This window comes from Capra hircus, chromosome 5 (assembly GCF_001704415.2).
Source record: "Capra hircus breed San Clemente chromosome 5, ASM170441v1, whole genome shotgun sequence".
In the NCBI taxonomy this organism is placed as follows: domain Eukaryota; kingdom Metazoa; phylum Chordata; class Mammalia; order Artiodactyla; family Bovidae; genus Capra; species Capra hircus.
Window position 1 is genome coordinate 50340339 of NC_030812.1, and position 17134 is coordinate 50357472.

The 17134-nt window shown below is 34.2% G+C and overlaps 1 protein-coding gene across 6 annotated transcripts in view; it reads right to left on the reverse strand.

The window, feature by feature from the left end:
- Positions 1–17134, reverse strand: part of MON2 (MON2 homolog, regulator of endosome-to-Golgi trafficking) — a 115556-nt gene that overhangs the window by 49358 nt on the left and 49064 nt on the right. For 4 of the 6 annotated variants that reach the window (XM_013963913.2, XM_005680245.3, XM_018047996.1 and 1 more), the window contains 12 exons: positions 16738–16891; positions 10294–10529; positions 8426–8507; positions 7699–7883; positions 6807–6919; positions 6348–6452; positions 5901–5981; positions 5749–5822; positions 5569–5659; positions 1321–1422; positions 411–413; positions 116–226 (listed from right to left, as the gene is read on the reverse strand). In XM_013963913.2, the coding sequence (XP_013819367.1) occupies positions 116–226; positions 411–413; positions 1321–1422; positions 5569–5659; positions 5749–5822; positions 5901–5981; positions 6348–6452; positions 6807–6919; positions 7699–7883; positions 8426–8507; positions 10294–10529; positions 16738–16891 (1337 nt within the window). The remainder of the gene's footprint in view (positions 1–115; positions 227–410; positions 414–1320; positions 1423–5568; positions 5660–5748; positions 5823–5900; positions 5982–6347; positions 6453–6806; positions 6920–7698; positions 7884–8425; positions 8508–10293; positions 10530–16737; positions 16892–17134) is intronic. The other 2 variants (XM_005680247.3, XM_005680246.3) reach the window with 1 other exon arrangement.

A 17134-nucleotide genomic window follows, 5' to 3' on the forward strand; every position in this document is an offset into this window, starting at 1 on the left:
ATAATCCTGAAAATCCAGGATTATCAACCTTCTATAAGAGATCCACGGCCTACAAATAAAGTTACATATGGGAGAGGATGACTTTAAGTGCTTTGAAAAAAGGTTCTTTTTTTACCTGGTTTTGTGAAAGTGGAGGATCATGGTTAAATGTTAATCCTGCTTTAATAAGTGAAGTTAAGGCTTCTGCTCCCCATTCTCTCATTCGAGAGTTTGGATGCTGGCACACCTAAGGGTATATACATGTGGAACAAAAATTAATTTGTATACTTAAGCTGTACATCACATATTAATTTAAGAAAAACTAAAACATTGCATTTCCTACTCTTCCACATTAAAAAAAAATCATATAAAATGTTTGTCAATAAGGGTTGAAGAAAATATGAAAATATACAAAATGTAAGTACGCTTACCTTCTGAATAAGAGGCAAGAGGAAGCAATAAGGAGATAGAAGATAAAAGATGAAACTAAGCAACTCACAGAAAAGAAAGGATTTCATAAAAGTAAATGATGTCACCAGAGTAAACAAAAGAAGCAGAAACTAAGGTTCCTAATCTGGTCTATCTTCATAACCAAATACTCAGCTGAAATTTTAAAAACATATTTTTTGCCATTTGATGAGAATTCCATAATGAAGAAATCTGCATATATTCTTTAACAGCTCATAAAAATAATCCCAAAGAATGGAGGGAAAAAGAAGAAAGGACTCTTTTTTTTAAACTAAGAACAGTACCCTTCTCAGATTACTAAAATAATATGAAACAATGAGGGCAACCAAAACCTAAACTGCTCATAAACATGTATTTGACAGAAGCAGTTGTCAATTAAGAAGCAACTAATTATTCAGATTCACTCAAGTTTGAATACAAATCCAGACAAAATTCCCTGGTACTATCTATAATTAGTGATACTGAGAAAGTTTTTCCCCTTTTGTAGAAATGTGACCTCATAATCACAGGGAAGTCTGTAAAGGAGCAGTGTCTAGTACTAAATTTCAGTCCTAATTGCCTTGAAGTTTTAGAACCAGTTGAAGCCAAGGGGATCAAAAGATTATATAATAAAAGAAAGAGGACCCAAACTAACAGGTGATGGAGATATCAGAGATTTCATTGTTGTATCACTCATTTTTAGTCATAAAGTTTTCAACCTATTCCTTTACCAAACTGATTACTATAAAACCTTAGTTCCTGATAAAATATACAGAGAGAAGTACAAAAAAAATGTTTATGCTGATTTTTCTTACGGTTATACAGAATCATTAATTCACTACGTAAGTTTTTATTATAAACAAAAAGTAAATATAATAAAGAAACAGAGGTTACCTCAAGTAGATGGCCAGTTAGAGGTCTCCATAGAATTTCTATTCGGTGCATGTTAACTAGACCAGTTTCTAACAATTTGGCAACAGCAAAAAGAGATGGTTCCTAGAAGAAAAACATATTTTTTTATATCATAAGGAGAATTTGAGTATTTCAACTGTAAACCAAACTGAGAATACTGTGAAAAGCATGACTATAATTAATATACTTAATTAGAAGTAAACATGACATAACTTCAGTTATCATATGACAAGCCTTTCAGTCCACCCTCAAGTATCTAAAAAGTGTTAGTTGCTCAGCTGTCTCCAACTCTTTGCAACCTCATGACTGTAGCCTGCCAGGCTCCTTTGTCCATGGAATTCTCCAGGCAAGAATACTGGAGTGAGTAGCCATTCCCATCTCCACGGGATCTTCCTGACCTAGGGATCGAACCTGGGTCTCCTGCATTCAAGGTGTATTCTTTACCACCTGAGCCACCAGGGAAGCCCTCAAGTATCTAGTATGACTCCTAACTGAAAATTTGGTTGGGAAGAGACTGCCTTTAGTAGGGAAACTTTGAAAATTCAAAAACTATACCAGACACACAGAATGTGTGTCTTCTGACCAAAAGGAAAGAATTTTGCTATGGACTGAATTGTGATCTGCCCCACCCCACACTCCACCACTGCTCCCAAACTTCCTGCTGAAACTAACCCTGAGGGTGACGACATTTGCAGATAAGGTCTACAAGAAGGTAATTCAGGTCAAATGAGGTCCTAAGGGTGAGGCCACAATACAGTAAGTTTAACGTCCTCATAAGAAGAGATACCATAGAGCTTGTGAGCTTATGTGCACTCCGTTTCCCTCTTCCTCCCCCCTCTCCCTCCCTTCCCCTCTCTCCCTGCCATGTAGGGACACAGTAAGAAGTCAGGCATCTTTCAATCCGGAAGAGAGTCTACACAAGAGCTGACCATGCTAGCATCCTGATTTTGGACTTCTACCTTCTAGAACTATGAGAAAATTAATTTCCATAGTTTAAGTTTTCCAGTCTGTAGTATTTTGTTATGGCAGGCTGAGCTAACTAATATACAGTCTTACTAGTAAAGTCTTCAATTGCTTAGGTTTTATATGTGAGTATCAGGAAAAATGAAAAAAAAAAAAAGAAGACAACAGACACCACAGGGGAAAGAATGATGATGTCAAGAAGGAGGAGGTAAAGGTTGTCAGTTTAGATGCTAATAAAAAAGTTGCAGAGAAAGAAGACAAACCACTTTCTCAGTCACTGGCGTTTCAACAACAGAAAGCGAATCAGTGTACTTCATAAATGGCTAAATTACTCAGTCCATGTATCAGAAGAACAGTTTTAGTAAAAAGTTCAAAGGGCAACTATCTCTAATCCAATTTTAATACAGATAGTAAAATATACTTAAATGTAGACTAAGCTGACTAGAATTATGAGAATTTTTTGATAAACAGCTGTAGTACTTCAAATGGAGACAATGCATTAGAAAAAATAGAAGCCAACTGAAATTTTAAAAGCAAATTTTGAGCATAATTTTATAATTTTTAAGTAAAAAGATTTTGTAATTACTTTATATACAACATTTTTATAGTACTAATAAAAATCTAAAATGGAAATGTGTGAAATTATCTTTCTTTTCTAGTAAAAACTGTTGAACAAGTACCCTGGGATTTTAAGAAAAGTGTGGTCAGATTGACTCTTCCCGCCTGTGCTAACACTATAAGTACCCTAAAAATTAGTGTAGTAGAAAGAACTTCATCATTCTAGAGACAATATGATACAGTGATGCCTATGAATTTTTAACATCTCAACACCACTACTTAATAGCTATGTAACCTTGAGTAACTATTTTTTTGAAGTATAGCTGATTTATGATATTAGTTTCAGTTGTACAACATAAAGTTTCAAAATTTTTACAGATCTTATTCCACTTACAGTTATTATAAAATATTGGCTATGCCATATAATACATCCTTGTGCCATATGATATATCCTCGTCACTTATTTATTTTATATATAATAGTTTGTGCCTCTTAATTCCCTTATCTTATTTTGTCCTTTTCGCCTTTCCTCTCTCTGTGGATCTGTTTCATTATATTCATTAGCTTTTTTTTTTAATTTTAGATTCCACATATAAGTGACAATAAATAATATTTGTCTTTCTCTGAATTATTTCACAAAGCATAATATTCTCCAGGTCCATCCATGCTACTGCAAACAGCAAAAGTTCACTCTCTTTTGCGCTAACTTTTTTAATCTATAAAATGGAGATAATAATATACCGAAATGACCTCTCGTGTTACAAAGTGCCTGGCACATAATATGTCTCTATAAATGTTGCCCTGTATTATTTCCTCCTTTCCCTCCTCTTTATTCTAATGAGGATACACAGGAATCACACAGCATTTAAAAGTATATGTCCAGACCTCATATCCAAAGATTCTTGTATCCATGAAGCTTGGTATATGGTCCTAACTACTGCATTTTTTAAAAGTGCTATATCTGATTTTGATGCACACAAAGTTAAAGCCACAAGTGAAGTGGTTATAAGAATGGAGCTCTGGAATAAGACATATGTGGATTCAAATTCAAGCTCCACCAATTACTAAATAGGTGACCCCAAGCAGGGTATTTAAGCTATTTTTATCTTTTATCTCTAAAAAGCAGTTACTACTGAACCTGACAGAGTTGTTTTAAATGATTAAACAGAAATACATAAGTTAGTATCTGACATACAACAAAGAAAGATAGCAGCTGTTTTCTTGTTTCTGTTGTTGATATACTCAGTTTGGTAGTATGCCTGCGCAAGTGTCATCAACACTGTCCCCTTCTAAGGAAGAATTTGAAAGCTTTACCATCAGCTACCTCCTCAACACATTAGTACAAATTCCTGAAATGAGCACCAAAAATGAGATGACTGGTGACTTTAAAACCACATCTTAAAGGACAGTGATACATATATTTCACTCCCTAAGCTATTTAACTCACTCAGAATAGCTGACATTGATAAACTATTTCGACTCTCCCACCACCTTATCTGCCACGTTATCCATGAGCCAAGTGGTTTACATGCTCTTTGAAAACAGAAATTTCCTTTATATTTTCCAGCAGAGTGTCATGTAGATACTAAACATACTGTACTTTGTTGAGTGAATACATAAATTCTCAAGTCATTACCATATAAACTTGCTCAGATCCAGTGAAGGTATCTATTAAAAATATTACATTGTTAAGAATGAATCTTAAGGATGTAGGATTACTGAAAGTAGTATTAAGAATTTGATTACTTCACTGTATATTATCCTTGCTTTGATTTGGAGCAAACTATAACAGATATTTTCAAACACCTGCATGTTTATATAATTCTCTAAGTATGTACCATAATATATAAAACTTTGCTCTTTAAGATCTTTTTGGCTAATCTTTAAATGACTCACATGAACCAAGATGACAAGCTACAATACACAGGATTATAATTAAGGATTAGGCAAATAATGTAAGTTTAGGTCCTACAGTTGGATATTAAATAAACCACAAGCTGCATTCTCTGCTTTTCTAATCATTTTCTGAGTAACTTCACTTACTTGTAAATGGTCCAACTAATATATTTATTAATCTTAAAATGTAGAGAGCATTTTAAATAATTTCTAAGGTATCAATAAACCCAAACATTCTTGTGTTTTCCAAGTTTAACAGAAAATGGTAGAGTATAGGAAGAAATGTTCTCAAAAGTATAGCTTGATTCATTTAATCAATAAGCAAAGCAAAATTTTAATTTTCAAGGTAGGGAGAGTCATTACCTTCAGAAAGAAATGACTAGCTCCTTAATTTCCATCCCATGAAGGCAAAAGAAACTGAGACATATTTCCCTTGATTTAAAATCTGTATTGCCACAATCATAAATTATAATCATTAGGATTACTAATTTGTAGAACACATTTACAAATGTGATATTCAATTTTTCTCTATAGAAATATTTTTTAGACTATTCAGTGCACCAAGTGGACACAATTTAAAATTATGATACATACTGGCACCAGGGAAGCCAACTACTGGCACACTCCACAAGCCAAAAAATATCCTCTTCACTCTCCCTTCAACAAACCATCATAAATGTAAACACCCAAAAGAGCAGGGCTAGCCTACAAGGTATTGTTCCCACTTGTAAAACACTAAGATCCTAATGAATATACACCTTAATCAACAAAATAATGTACCATATTTAACACAGAAAAGAAAGAGTATCACACCTTATTATTTCCATAGGCCATATCCATGGCTTCTAAGGATAAGGAACAAAGTGCATTTATTAAATGGTGCAATGATACGTCATCAAGATACCTAAAATAAAAATGAAGAAATAAGATATTCTCATCTAAAACATACAGCTAATAATAATGTTTGTATCAATTTAAAAAACTGACTCTTACTGTGAGCTTTCAAACAGTCTGGAAAGTATATTGGAAATCACTGGTAAATCTGTCATCACTGCTGTTGTCAGAACCTAAGAGAAGAATAAAATTAAATGTAACATATAAACATTCTGCCAAATACTAACTGAGTAAGAATGACTAGAGCTTACTGTACTGGGCCCTTCAACAGCTCTCCCAGGTTTCAAGGCACCACCACTACTAGGCTTTAATCCCAGAATCCATACAAGATGCTGTAAAATTAAAAAAAAAAAGAAAAGAAAAAAAAATCAGAACACAGAGATTTATAAACTTACAAAAATTCTAATAACTAAAACTAAAATCAGACTAGGTATCTAATAACTAAGCTGAAATTAGTAATTAACATTCATACAAAATACTCATTACATCAAGCACAGGCAGTAGAACAGGCCATTATGAGAGACATCCCATCACTTCATATAATGTGAGCCATGTCTTTGTTCTCTTTCCAACTTGCCCTTTTTCATACTTACTGCCTATTCAGGCCTGCCCAAAGCACTGATAGACATTGGTGACTTTAACTGATAGCACTCAGATATAAAACAACACTGGCCTCTGACCCAGAGGCTACAACATACCTGTAGAGTTGCCAAGACAAGTTGCCATGATGTCCCAAGAACAGCCCCATGGCAGTGTGCCAAGTTAAGTAAAGTCCTCATACACTGGATATTTTTGGAAGTCAGCTGTATTAAAAAAGGATATATTTGCAAGAACTGTTATGCATTCTCAAAAATTTTAAGCTTATAAAAAGTACCATCATATCCAAATATTTTCTAATAAAAAACAAAAATTTTCAGAAAAGAGGCTTGGATCATTTTGTACAGAACAAATTTATTTGCTTAAAACCTGTGCTGTCACGGTTACAACAATGTCACTCTGTATTTATCTGGCTTCTTCTAAAAGTATCATTCAGATAAAAGAAAGAAAGAAAGAAATTATAATGACAAATTTTGAGAAACACACAAAAAAGGTACAAAATTTTTCCTTGAGAGTTAATTGGTATTAACTGGTTACCAAACAAAGAAAAAGTACTTTACCATTACTGTCCCTTGAGGCTGGACTGCTAGTGGTTGACCCACTGCTACAACTTGCTGGTGTGATTCACTTGATGGACTGATCATCATAACACTCTGGCCCTGGATGGAATATGCTAGAACACAAAGGAAAACCTAAATAATTAAAATATACTTTTCATCCTGTATTCAAAGCAATGTTACATTTTAGAACATTAATTTGATCAAACTAAGTTCAACTATGACATTTATTTAGTTACCTATTATCCATATGCAAACATTTTAAAAACTCAACAGGTGCAAAAACAAAAACAAGTTAAGCAAATATTAAGTAATTTTCTAAATAAGTTTAACAAATTATAAAACTTTGATAATTGCCTCATAAGCAAAACAGAATTCAGGACACTTAGTATTTTAAACATACATTCCCAGTAAACTTTTCTTAGAGACCAATACTAACATTTTTAGTTTGAAAACTGAACAGCCCATTGAAATTTACCTATATTACAAGTAACAAACTGGAATGTTTTTAAAGTATTCAACAAGAAAAAAATATTTTTTGAATGTCAATCTAAGTGGTGGCAAACATTACCATTCTGCTAGTTCTATTTAAAAAACAAAACAAAAAGACCCAACCATTCCCATTTCAGTAGTATGCTAGAGTTTACAAAGGACTTTCAGATATTATCTTCTTTTATCCTCACAATTATTATTTAAAATTGGTATTATTCTCCCTACTCCTGCCTCCATTGTTTCAATAAGATGGAAGAAACTGAGGCTCAGGGACATTAACTTCTCGCAGAAGTCAGAGTCAGGGAGTAGAAAAATAGAGGCTTGAACTCAGAATTTCTATAATCTATTCTCTACATTGTCACACCACCTGATGAACAGAACTCTGAAGAAGCTGAAGTCTTACATTTGTTCGAAAGTGTGGCTGCAGTGGTGGTATTCAATACAGTAAGAGCATAATGGGGAGGCAGGGAACCTTTGCATATTGCAGTTATAAAAGCATCTCTTGAAGTTACAAGGCCCAGTCTTCCACAAAGAGCAGCCATGGTCAGTTCAGCTTTTAAAATATTCTCAGTAGCAGCTTCATCTGTGCTGAAAAGATAAAGTATTTTATTTAGGATGATTATTTTTAGGTATGCTGCCAAATGAAATTAGGTAGCCAGGAAAGTTTTAACAAAATCTATTTTAAAAACTCAAAATCAATCTACTTTAAGGAATTTTAACTAGCAAACATCTGAAAAAATGAACTGGATAAAAGCAATTTATGACACATATTCATTATCAAAGAAAATAGTCAAGAACTCAAAGATATAACTTAAAAATATCAAGCATTTTAAAAATTCAGCAAATTCCATGATTCTGAAGAAAAACATCAAAGAAATTGATTAATATGATTATCTTAATTTTAAGCAGTAAAGCTTAAAATGAAAAAGGCATTCTGTAATTTTTGGATTGTATTTTCCATTATAACATGATGGAAGAGGGGGATGGCAGAAAAATAACAATATTCTATAAACATAAAAAACTAGTATTAGGAAACAATTCTCAGGATAAATTTAAATACACACTTTAAAATGGTTTGTTGCTTTTTTTCACCTGTCACATGCAATATAAAACTTATAAAGACTTAATACCTGGCATCAAGAAGGAGTGACAGTGCAGCGAGCAGACCACACCAGCAGGCATTCACCATTTCTTCCCAAACAGCTCTACTAACTTAAAGGAAACATACACAATACTTAATGATAATTACAAGTGTCACAGCACTTAATCCCCCTCATCACCTGGTAATATATAGTAAATATTCAAAAAACAAGTCTGTTGTTAAGTACTAAAGCTATAACCTTGAATATATATCTGATAAATGAAAATTTTAAAACCATACCAGTTTCAGAATTCAAGAAATGTTGTGTTTCGGTTTTTTTTTTTTTTGCCACATCACGTGCTTTGTGGGATCTTAGTTCCTAACCACTGGGCCGCCAGAGAATTCCCAAGAAGTCTTAAAACTAAGTTGTCTTAAAATATCAGTAATAAGATCTTTCTGTATACTGACTGATACCTTTAAAATATACATATAAAATCAGTTCCTATTCCCTTCCATTTCATTGGGCCAAACTTTCAGCCTATGCAACCAGCTGGCAGTGGAAAACTGTAATAAGCAAGCTCAGCCAAGAGATTGGTTATACACACTGGAAATCATACAAATGAGTAAATACATTGAGTAAAATAGAACCAAGTTTCTCACTGTTGGAGAAGGAAATACCAAAAATGGCAAGTTAAAAGTACATCATGTAGTATTAAACTAGAATTGGAAAAATTGGGTGTGTCCTCATGGTATTTAAAATAGATATATATTTTTTAAGTATACAGAAATGTGTGCTCATACATGCGCGTATTTCCTACACAAGCAGCAGGAAGCATATCTAGTGTCCATGTGTTAGTTTATAAATACTTCTCTCCACTAAAATGAACTAGGGCTCTGTGAAAAAATAACTTATCCCTGGATTATACAAGAAAAATCCAAGATGAGCTTAGAGCATTTTGCTGTATCAGACAGTAAAGCAGTGGTCAGGAAACAACAAGAGAACTAGTGATGATAAAAGGACATAGGAGCCACCATGAAAGGGGTCCCATATGGCCATGTCGCAGATAACTGAGTGTCAAATCAAATAATGACAATCACAAATTGTACTGATAATGCTTTGAAAAAAAACAGGAATACAAGGGTCTGTACTAATATAAATAAACACATGAAACAAAATAAATCAGGAAGGGCAAGCTCTCCTAGATGTCTCAAAGAATTTCTATACAAAAATTAATTAACTTTACACTGAACAAAGGATGCAGACATCACATTAACCAAATGATAAAAGTTAACAACACTGATGTACAGCATAGCAACATTTCTGTGGCAGCTCTGCCAAAAATCAATCTATTAAATCTAATTATGAGGAAACAAAAATAAACCCAAGTTGACTGGCCTGTCTCTTCAAAAATGTCAAGGTCATATAAAACATGGAAAAATTAAGAACTATTCCAGACTAAAGAAGGGTATAGAGTCATGGAACTGAATTCAACATGTAATCCTAGACCATAACAGACATTACTGGGGCAAATGACAAAATCTGAAGGACATCTGGGATTTGATGACATATTGAACTGATGAACGTGTCAGAGTTGGACACGACTGAGTGACTGAACCGAACTGATGCTAAATTTCTGATGGTGACTATACTGTGGTTATGTAGGAAACTGTTGTTATTTTTAGAAATACACTTTAAAGTATTAAGGGGTAATGGGGAATTATGTCTGTAACTTTTTCTCAAATAGTTTAGAAAAAAATATGCTGATATATATAAATAAAAAATAATGCAAATATGGTAGTGTTAACAGTTGGGATAGCATGGTGAAGAATATATGGAAACTATTATTTTTGTAATCTCTCTAACTTCAAAATTATTCCAAGATAAAGATTTATAATATAGAATCATAATGAATATACCTATTTCCTTATCCATCTGGTCTGATGTCGACTGTAATTCTTGCTGTTCTGATGACTGTGTAGGCGAAGAAACTGCTTCAGTGGTAGTAGTCTGACATTCTGTTTCAACTTCTCCTAACTCTCCTTCAATCATACTAGTGATTCCACGTACAAGGTCTAGCAAACAATGGAATGCCACGGACATAGCATAACCCTCTGGTATAGTTGGGGGCTCAACTTTGTCCAACATCTCTAGGCTGCAATCATGAAAAACATCAGGTATTTAATGAGAAGCCACAACAATGAAAATATATAACAATCTATTTCCATAATTTGTAGATTACAGAAATTAAGACTAACAGTGAAAGTAAATGGCCACCACTAGATCTGCTTTCCTTGGAGAATGGTCCCATAATGGTATTCTAAGAAACTGATTAGAAAAGTTAAGGCCTGACCAGTGCCATAACTGATAGTAATAGTTTATTTTCTGCCTCTCCCCCAAGTTGTGCCAAGATTTTCATTAACTGTTGACATCAGAAAAATTAACACATATACAGAACAGAAAAAGACAAACAGATTACAAACTGTCTCAAATTCTGACTTAAGTGCTTTTAAAATAAGGTGCTATATAAAAGGGTAAACAAGGACCTACTGTAGGTCTTATAGCACAGGGAGCTATACTCAGTATCTTGTAATAATTTAAAATGGAAAAGAATTGGAAAAGGAATATATGTATATTTCTTTTATATATTCCTTGTGTATGTATATATACATATATATGTTTATGTGCATTACTGAATCATTTTGCTGTATACCTGAAAATAACACAATATTGTAACTTAACTATAATTTTTAAAAGGAAGTAAATAAGGTGCTATAAAATCAAATCAATACTATAAAGAATAAAAGATGTTTTCATACTAGGGAAAAGCATTACTGTGAAATAGCCAGCTCATCTTTCTTCCTATCATCTTAGATACAATCTGTCAACAAGGTAAGATAATATTTAGAGCATCAGTGAGTCACATTCAAATTTTAGAGCAAGTTATACTCCATAATTTGGAGAAGGAAATGGCAACCCACTCCAGTATTCTCGCCTGGAAAATCCCGTGGACAGAGGAGCCTGGTGGGCTACAGTCTATGGGGTCGCAAAGAGTCGGACACGACTAAGTGACTAACACACATACTCCAAAATTAGGACATAGCTTTCAGAAGGAAAGATGAAAATCTTCTGTTTTAAATCATAACCAAAAGGGAATTGTTGCTTTCAATTCCTTAAAATTGAAGAAAGAATAATTCAATGAGGAAAGAACTACTGGATATTCACATTAAAAAACAGTGGTGTTGGAGCTCTACCTCATAACTCACTGACTCATACCTCATTGACTCAAAATGAACCAATTACCTAAACGTAAGAGCTAAAGCTAAAATCTCTTAGAAGAAAACACAGGCAAAAATCTTTATGACTTCAAATTATGAAATGGTTTGTTAGGTATGATACTGAAATAAGCAACAAAAGAAAAAACAGATAAACTGAATTCATCAAAATTGAAAATTAATATGTTTCAAAGGACACTATCAAGAAAATGAAAAGACAATCTATAGCATGTGAGAAAACTTTTTCAAATCATATACCTGATAAGGGACTAGATCTTGACTATGTTAAGAATTTCTACAACTCAATAAAAAATAACAACTCAATTAAAAAGGAGCAAAGGAGTTGATAAGACATTTCTTCCATGATGATATATTAACGACCAATGAGCAAATGAGAGAGATGGTCAATGTCATTGATCATTAGAAAATGTAAATTTGAAATACAGTAAGATAACACTTACCCACTAGGACAGCAATAATCAAAACACAATAACAAGTAGTGCTGAGGATGTGGAGAGATTTAAACCTTCATATATTGTTGGTGAAAATGCAAAATGGTATGGTCATGTGGGAAACAGTTTGGCAGATCATCAAAAAGTTAAACGTAGAGTCATTATATGGGACCCAGCAATTCCACTCCAGGTATACACATATTCAAGAGAAATGAAAACATATGTCTATGCAAAAACTTGCAGGCAAATGCTCATAGCAGCATTATCCATAGGCAAAAAATGGAAACAACCCAAATGCCCATCAACCAACAATCAACAAACATGTGGCATAATCATATGGTGGACTATTACTCAGCCACAAACAGGAAGTACTGATACAACCTGCAACATGGACGGACCTTACTCAACACTATGCTGAGTAGAAGAAGCCCGACACGAAAGAGTACTATATTATTCCATCCATATGAAGTATCCAGAATAAATAAATCAATAGAGACAGAAAGTAGATTAGTAGTTACTAAAGGGTAGGGAAAGGAGACTGGTGACTGACTGCTTACAGATATGGGTTTTTCTTCTGGAGGGATGAAAAAGTTCTGAAATTAGATGGTGCTTATGGTTGCCTAACTTTTGAATATATTAAAATCACGAATTGTAAACTACAAAAGGGCAAATTTTATCTTATGTTAATCTAAAACACAACCGAAATCATTAAAAATCATTATAAGAAAAGCAATTTCCAATCTCAAGTTCTACAATTTTCCTAATCATAATCAATATTAGATAAGGTAGGAAGTTTACAAAGATGTAAAACTCAGAATAAACAATAAAAACACCATATATACCTATCATTTACTGAGAAATTCAGTCTGGGACACTAAGTTTTGTTTTTTTAATATATCTTATTTAACTCCTCACAAAAACCCTGGAAGATACAGACAACGAAACTGCTGACAATGACACAGTTACCAGCAGTTTTTAGCTCAACTCTTACTGTGCTGCTGCTGCTGCTAAGTCGCTTCAGTCGTGTCCAACTCTGTGCGACCCCACAGACGGCAGCCACCAGGCTCCCCCATCCCAGGGATTCTCCAGGCAAGAACACTGGAGTGGGTTGCCACATCCTCCAATGTGCGAGAGTGAAAAGTGAAAGTGAAGACACTCAGTCGTGTCCGACTCTTGGCGACCCCATGGACTTGTAGCCTACCAGGTTCCTCCACCCATGGGATTTTCCAGGCAAGAGTACTGGAGTGGGGTGCCATTGCCTTCTCCAACTCTTATTCTAAAGCCTATTAATTTAACCCCTATGTGCCAACATTTAAGTATTTTAAAATGTATTATAAAATCAATACAATCATATTCATATTATTGATCAAGATATTTAAGCTCACATGAGGAAGTAAAGTTCATGTGCTTAACCTTTCCCAGGCCAGTTAGCATTCAAGAACCATATAATACATGAATCAGTCTCAAGCATCTTGTTAAGACAAATATCTATTCTCAAAGAATATGTCATCTATTGGGAAAATGCATCTAAATCAGATATAATACTCTAAACATCAGAAACTCAAATTCCCAAATTCTATACTATAGACTTTAAGTGCTTGAGCAGTTAAGGAAAAAAAGGTAATTTATACCTGTTTTTATAGTACAAACGTAAACAGAGCCCATACTTTCCTACCTCTCTGTTTCACTGCTATTTTATTATAACTACTACACAAATTCCACTTTTAGATAAAATGCAACCCATTAATCTAAATATTTTAAAATTAAGTTCCAGTTGCAAAAACTGTCACAAGCCCAACTTTGAAGGAAGTGTAATAAATCTGAAAGAATATACTGCCCTCAATATTATGTAAAAACGACTTCTGTCTATATGTCCCTGAAGTTTTCAAATTATTATACACTGAAGTCAATAAAAGAACTGAATACACAATTAAGATTTATGTGCATGGCTTCAAAGAAAATTCATTGGAAAAGATTCTGATTCTGGGAAAGACAAGGCAAAAGGAGAAGGGGGTGGAGCAGAGGATAAAATGGTTAGCTACCATCACTGACTCAATGGATATGAAACTAAGCAAATTCCGAGAGACAGCTGAGGACAGGGAAGGCTGGCATACTGCAGTCCATGGTGTCACAAAGAGTTGGACATAATTTAGTGACTGAACAATAACAAAGAAAGCAGTGAAAATTATACTAAACCTCACAATGAATGAATTAAAGATACCAATTCAACAGGTAAGTCCCGATGTGAACATGCACAAAAGAACCCCCAATATTTTTTGCTATTTATCATTTCAGAAGTGAGTAATCTCAGTATCTATAGCGCTAAAAAAAAACTAATAAGAGCAACAACAAGAAAAAACTATATGTTCTCTTAGAGATTCAGTTCAAACCTGTCTTAAAGAAAAGATCAAGTGAAATAAAACGCTCTACTCAAAATCATAGTATTTAGTAGCAGAACTAGTTAAAATTCAAGACTCTAAATTGATGAGGATCAATAAACAATTTGTTTTAGAATTTTATCAATAAAAAAGAAATTCTACAATTTGGCCAAGTATTTACTCTCCTATCATTTGTTTTTATTTTTCTTTCTGTATCATTTATCTTCACACTTTCCTTCTAACTGTCTTTGCTTAATCTTATTTCCCCAGATATATCCTTCTGTTCCTACCTTCAGTGTGTTTACTCTCTACACCCTTATAACTTTCTTTTCTTTTCAAACAGTTAATCACTACCCAAGGTGATACTGTATGTTTATTTGTGTCTTTATTGACTACCTCATTCACCAAAATATCAGGTCCACAAGAGCAACAGCTTTGTTCTGTGTTGGGATTTTTTCAGTTTAAAAAAACAACCCAGAGAAATGAGTAAGGTAAATTATTAATATCTCCTTCACTGCTAGAAATCTGATTCTTTTACAACTTGATAGTCCAGCGTACTGGAGTATACACCAGGGCCTTCCCTGGTGGCTCAGTTGGTAAAGAATCTGCCTGCAATGCAGAAGAGCTAGGTTTGATCTCTGAGTTGGGAAGATTCCCTGGAGAAGGGAACAGCTACTCACTCCAGTATTCTGGCCTGGAGAATTCCATGGACTGTATAGTCCATGGGGTCACAAAGAGTCAAGACACTACTGAGTGACTTACTTTTTTACTTTTACTTTTACTCCAGTATACTCAAATTATTAGTCTTTACAGCAAGGCAAAGTGTACATGAGACATTAGTAACTTTAATGTCTTTTACATGACTAAGAGTAACAATATTTCAGTCTTCCATGATTCTTTTTTTAAAATTTCAGGCAAAATAAAAAGCTGCACAGTAAAGCAGCACTGTGATAATACAATGCAGGCTGACACACCACATAAATTCACGATTTAAACTATTCAGAGATTCTGCTTCATACTTTCAGTCTTGATTTACTGTCACTGGAATAATGTTTTAATTACGCATATCAACTGCAGCTGCTGTTTAGTCATTAAGTCGTGTCTTACTCTTTTCAACCCCATGGACTGTAGCCCACCAACTTCCTCTGTCCATGGGATTTTCCAGGCAAGAATACTGGAGTGGGTTGCCATTTCCTCCTCTAGGCAATCTTCCCAATCCAGGGATCTAACCCACATCTCCTGCCTGGCAGGAAGATTCTTTACCTGAGCCACCTGGGAAGCCCATATGTGTATCAGTTATTCAAAATATATTAATTAACTGCCTCACAGTTAACTGTGGCAATGTTAAACATATGAGGTATTGCTTGCTTTATCTATGTAAGCACTAAGTTTGCTATCTCAGTTCATTAAGGTTTAAAAGAAAATCAACAATACACAGCTGAATATTTAAAAAACTGCTGTTAAACTAAAAAGGGCTAATGACAAAAATTTTTAAATAACACATGTGGAATCCACTAAACACTTTAATTAATTACACTAGAAGTTCTGTGTTAAACCCAAAAAGTGTAGTCGGTTAAACACTTAACTGTTTTCACATATAAAGTCCTGAAAGGTAGATGTATCACTACTCCCATTTTATAGTTGAGGACGCTGATATTTTTAAATAGGTAAACTGATTTGCTGAGAGTTACTCAGTATCAGAAGACCTAAGTCCACAAGGCCTGAAATCAAACCACATCTGAAAAGTCATACAGAACAAGTGAGTAGGTCCTTAAGAAACCACATTGTTTTATAATGCTATTAATGTGCTCAAGTAGAAAGCAATGGCACCCCACTCTAGTACTCTTGCCTGGAAAATTCCATGGATGGAGAAGCCTGGTAGGCTGCAGTCCATGGGGTCGCTAAGAGTCAGATACGACTGAGCGACTTCACTTTCACTTTTCACTTCATGCACTGGAGAAGGAAATGGCAACCCACTCCAGCGTTCTTGCCTGGAGAATCCCAGGGACAGGGGAGCCTGGTGGGCTGCTGTCTATGGGGTCGCACAGAGTCGGACACGACTGAAGTGACTTAGCAGTAGCAGAACAAAAGAAAACAAACAAAATCCAGTCATAGATAAAATTCTCAAAAGAGGACCAAAGAAAATTACTTAAATTTGTTAGAAATAGTATGTCTAAAATTTTAAGTATAATGCAGAGAAATACTTTAGTATAAAATATAAACCCCATTCCTTATAAAATAATGCTACTACTACTTACTACGTTGCTTTAGCACTGCCTTGTACTGTTACAGTCAGAATAGGTATCCAAGTTCCTCTATATTCAAATGCTGGTAGCAAAGTAACACCTCCACCAATCCCCAACATTCCTGAGTTAGCTGGTGCTGAGACAGGGCCACCTGAATTATTGTTACCTGTCAGACAAGGGAAAGCAATCAAAGATACCAATTTACTTAAGTACAAATCTGTAATATTCAAACACCTGGTCAGTTTTTTAATATTATGCTATAAGAATGGATACTGCACAAATAAATGAAATTTATCAATCCTATTTTGGTTACTAGAGCATCTCCTGGTCTCCCCAAAACACCATTTCCTTCTTTATATCAAAGGTACTAATAAGTAAAAATACTGACATACATTGTACTATATTTTTT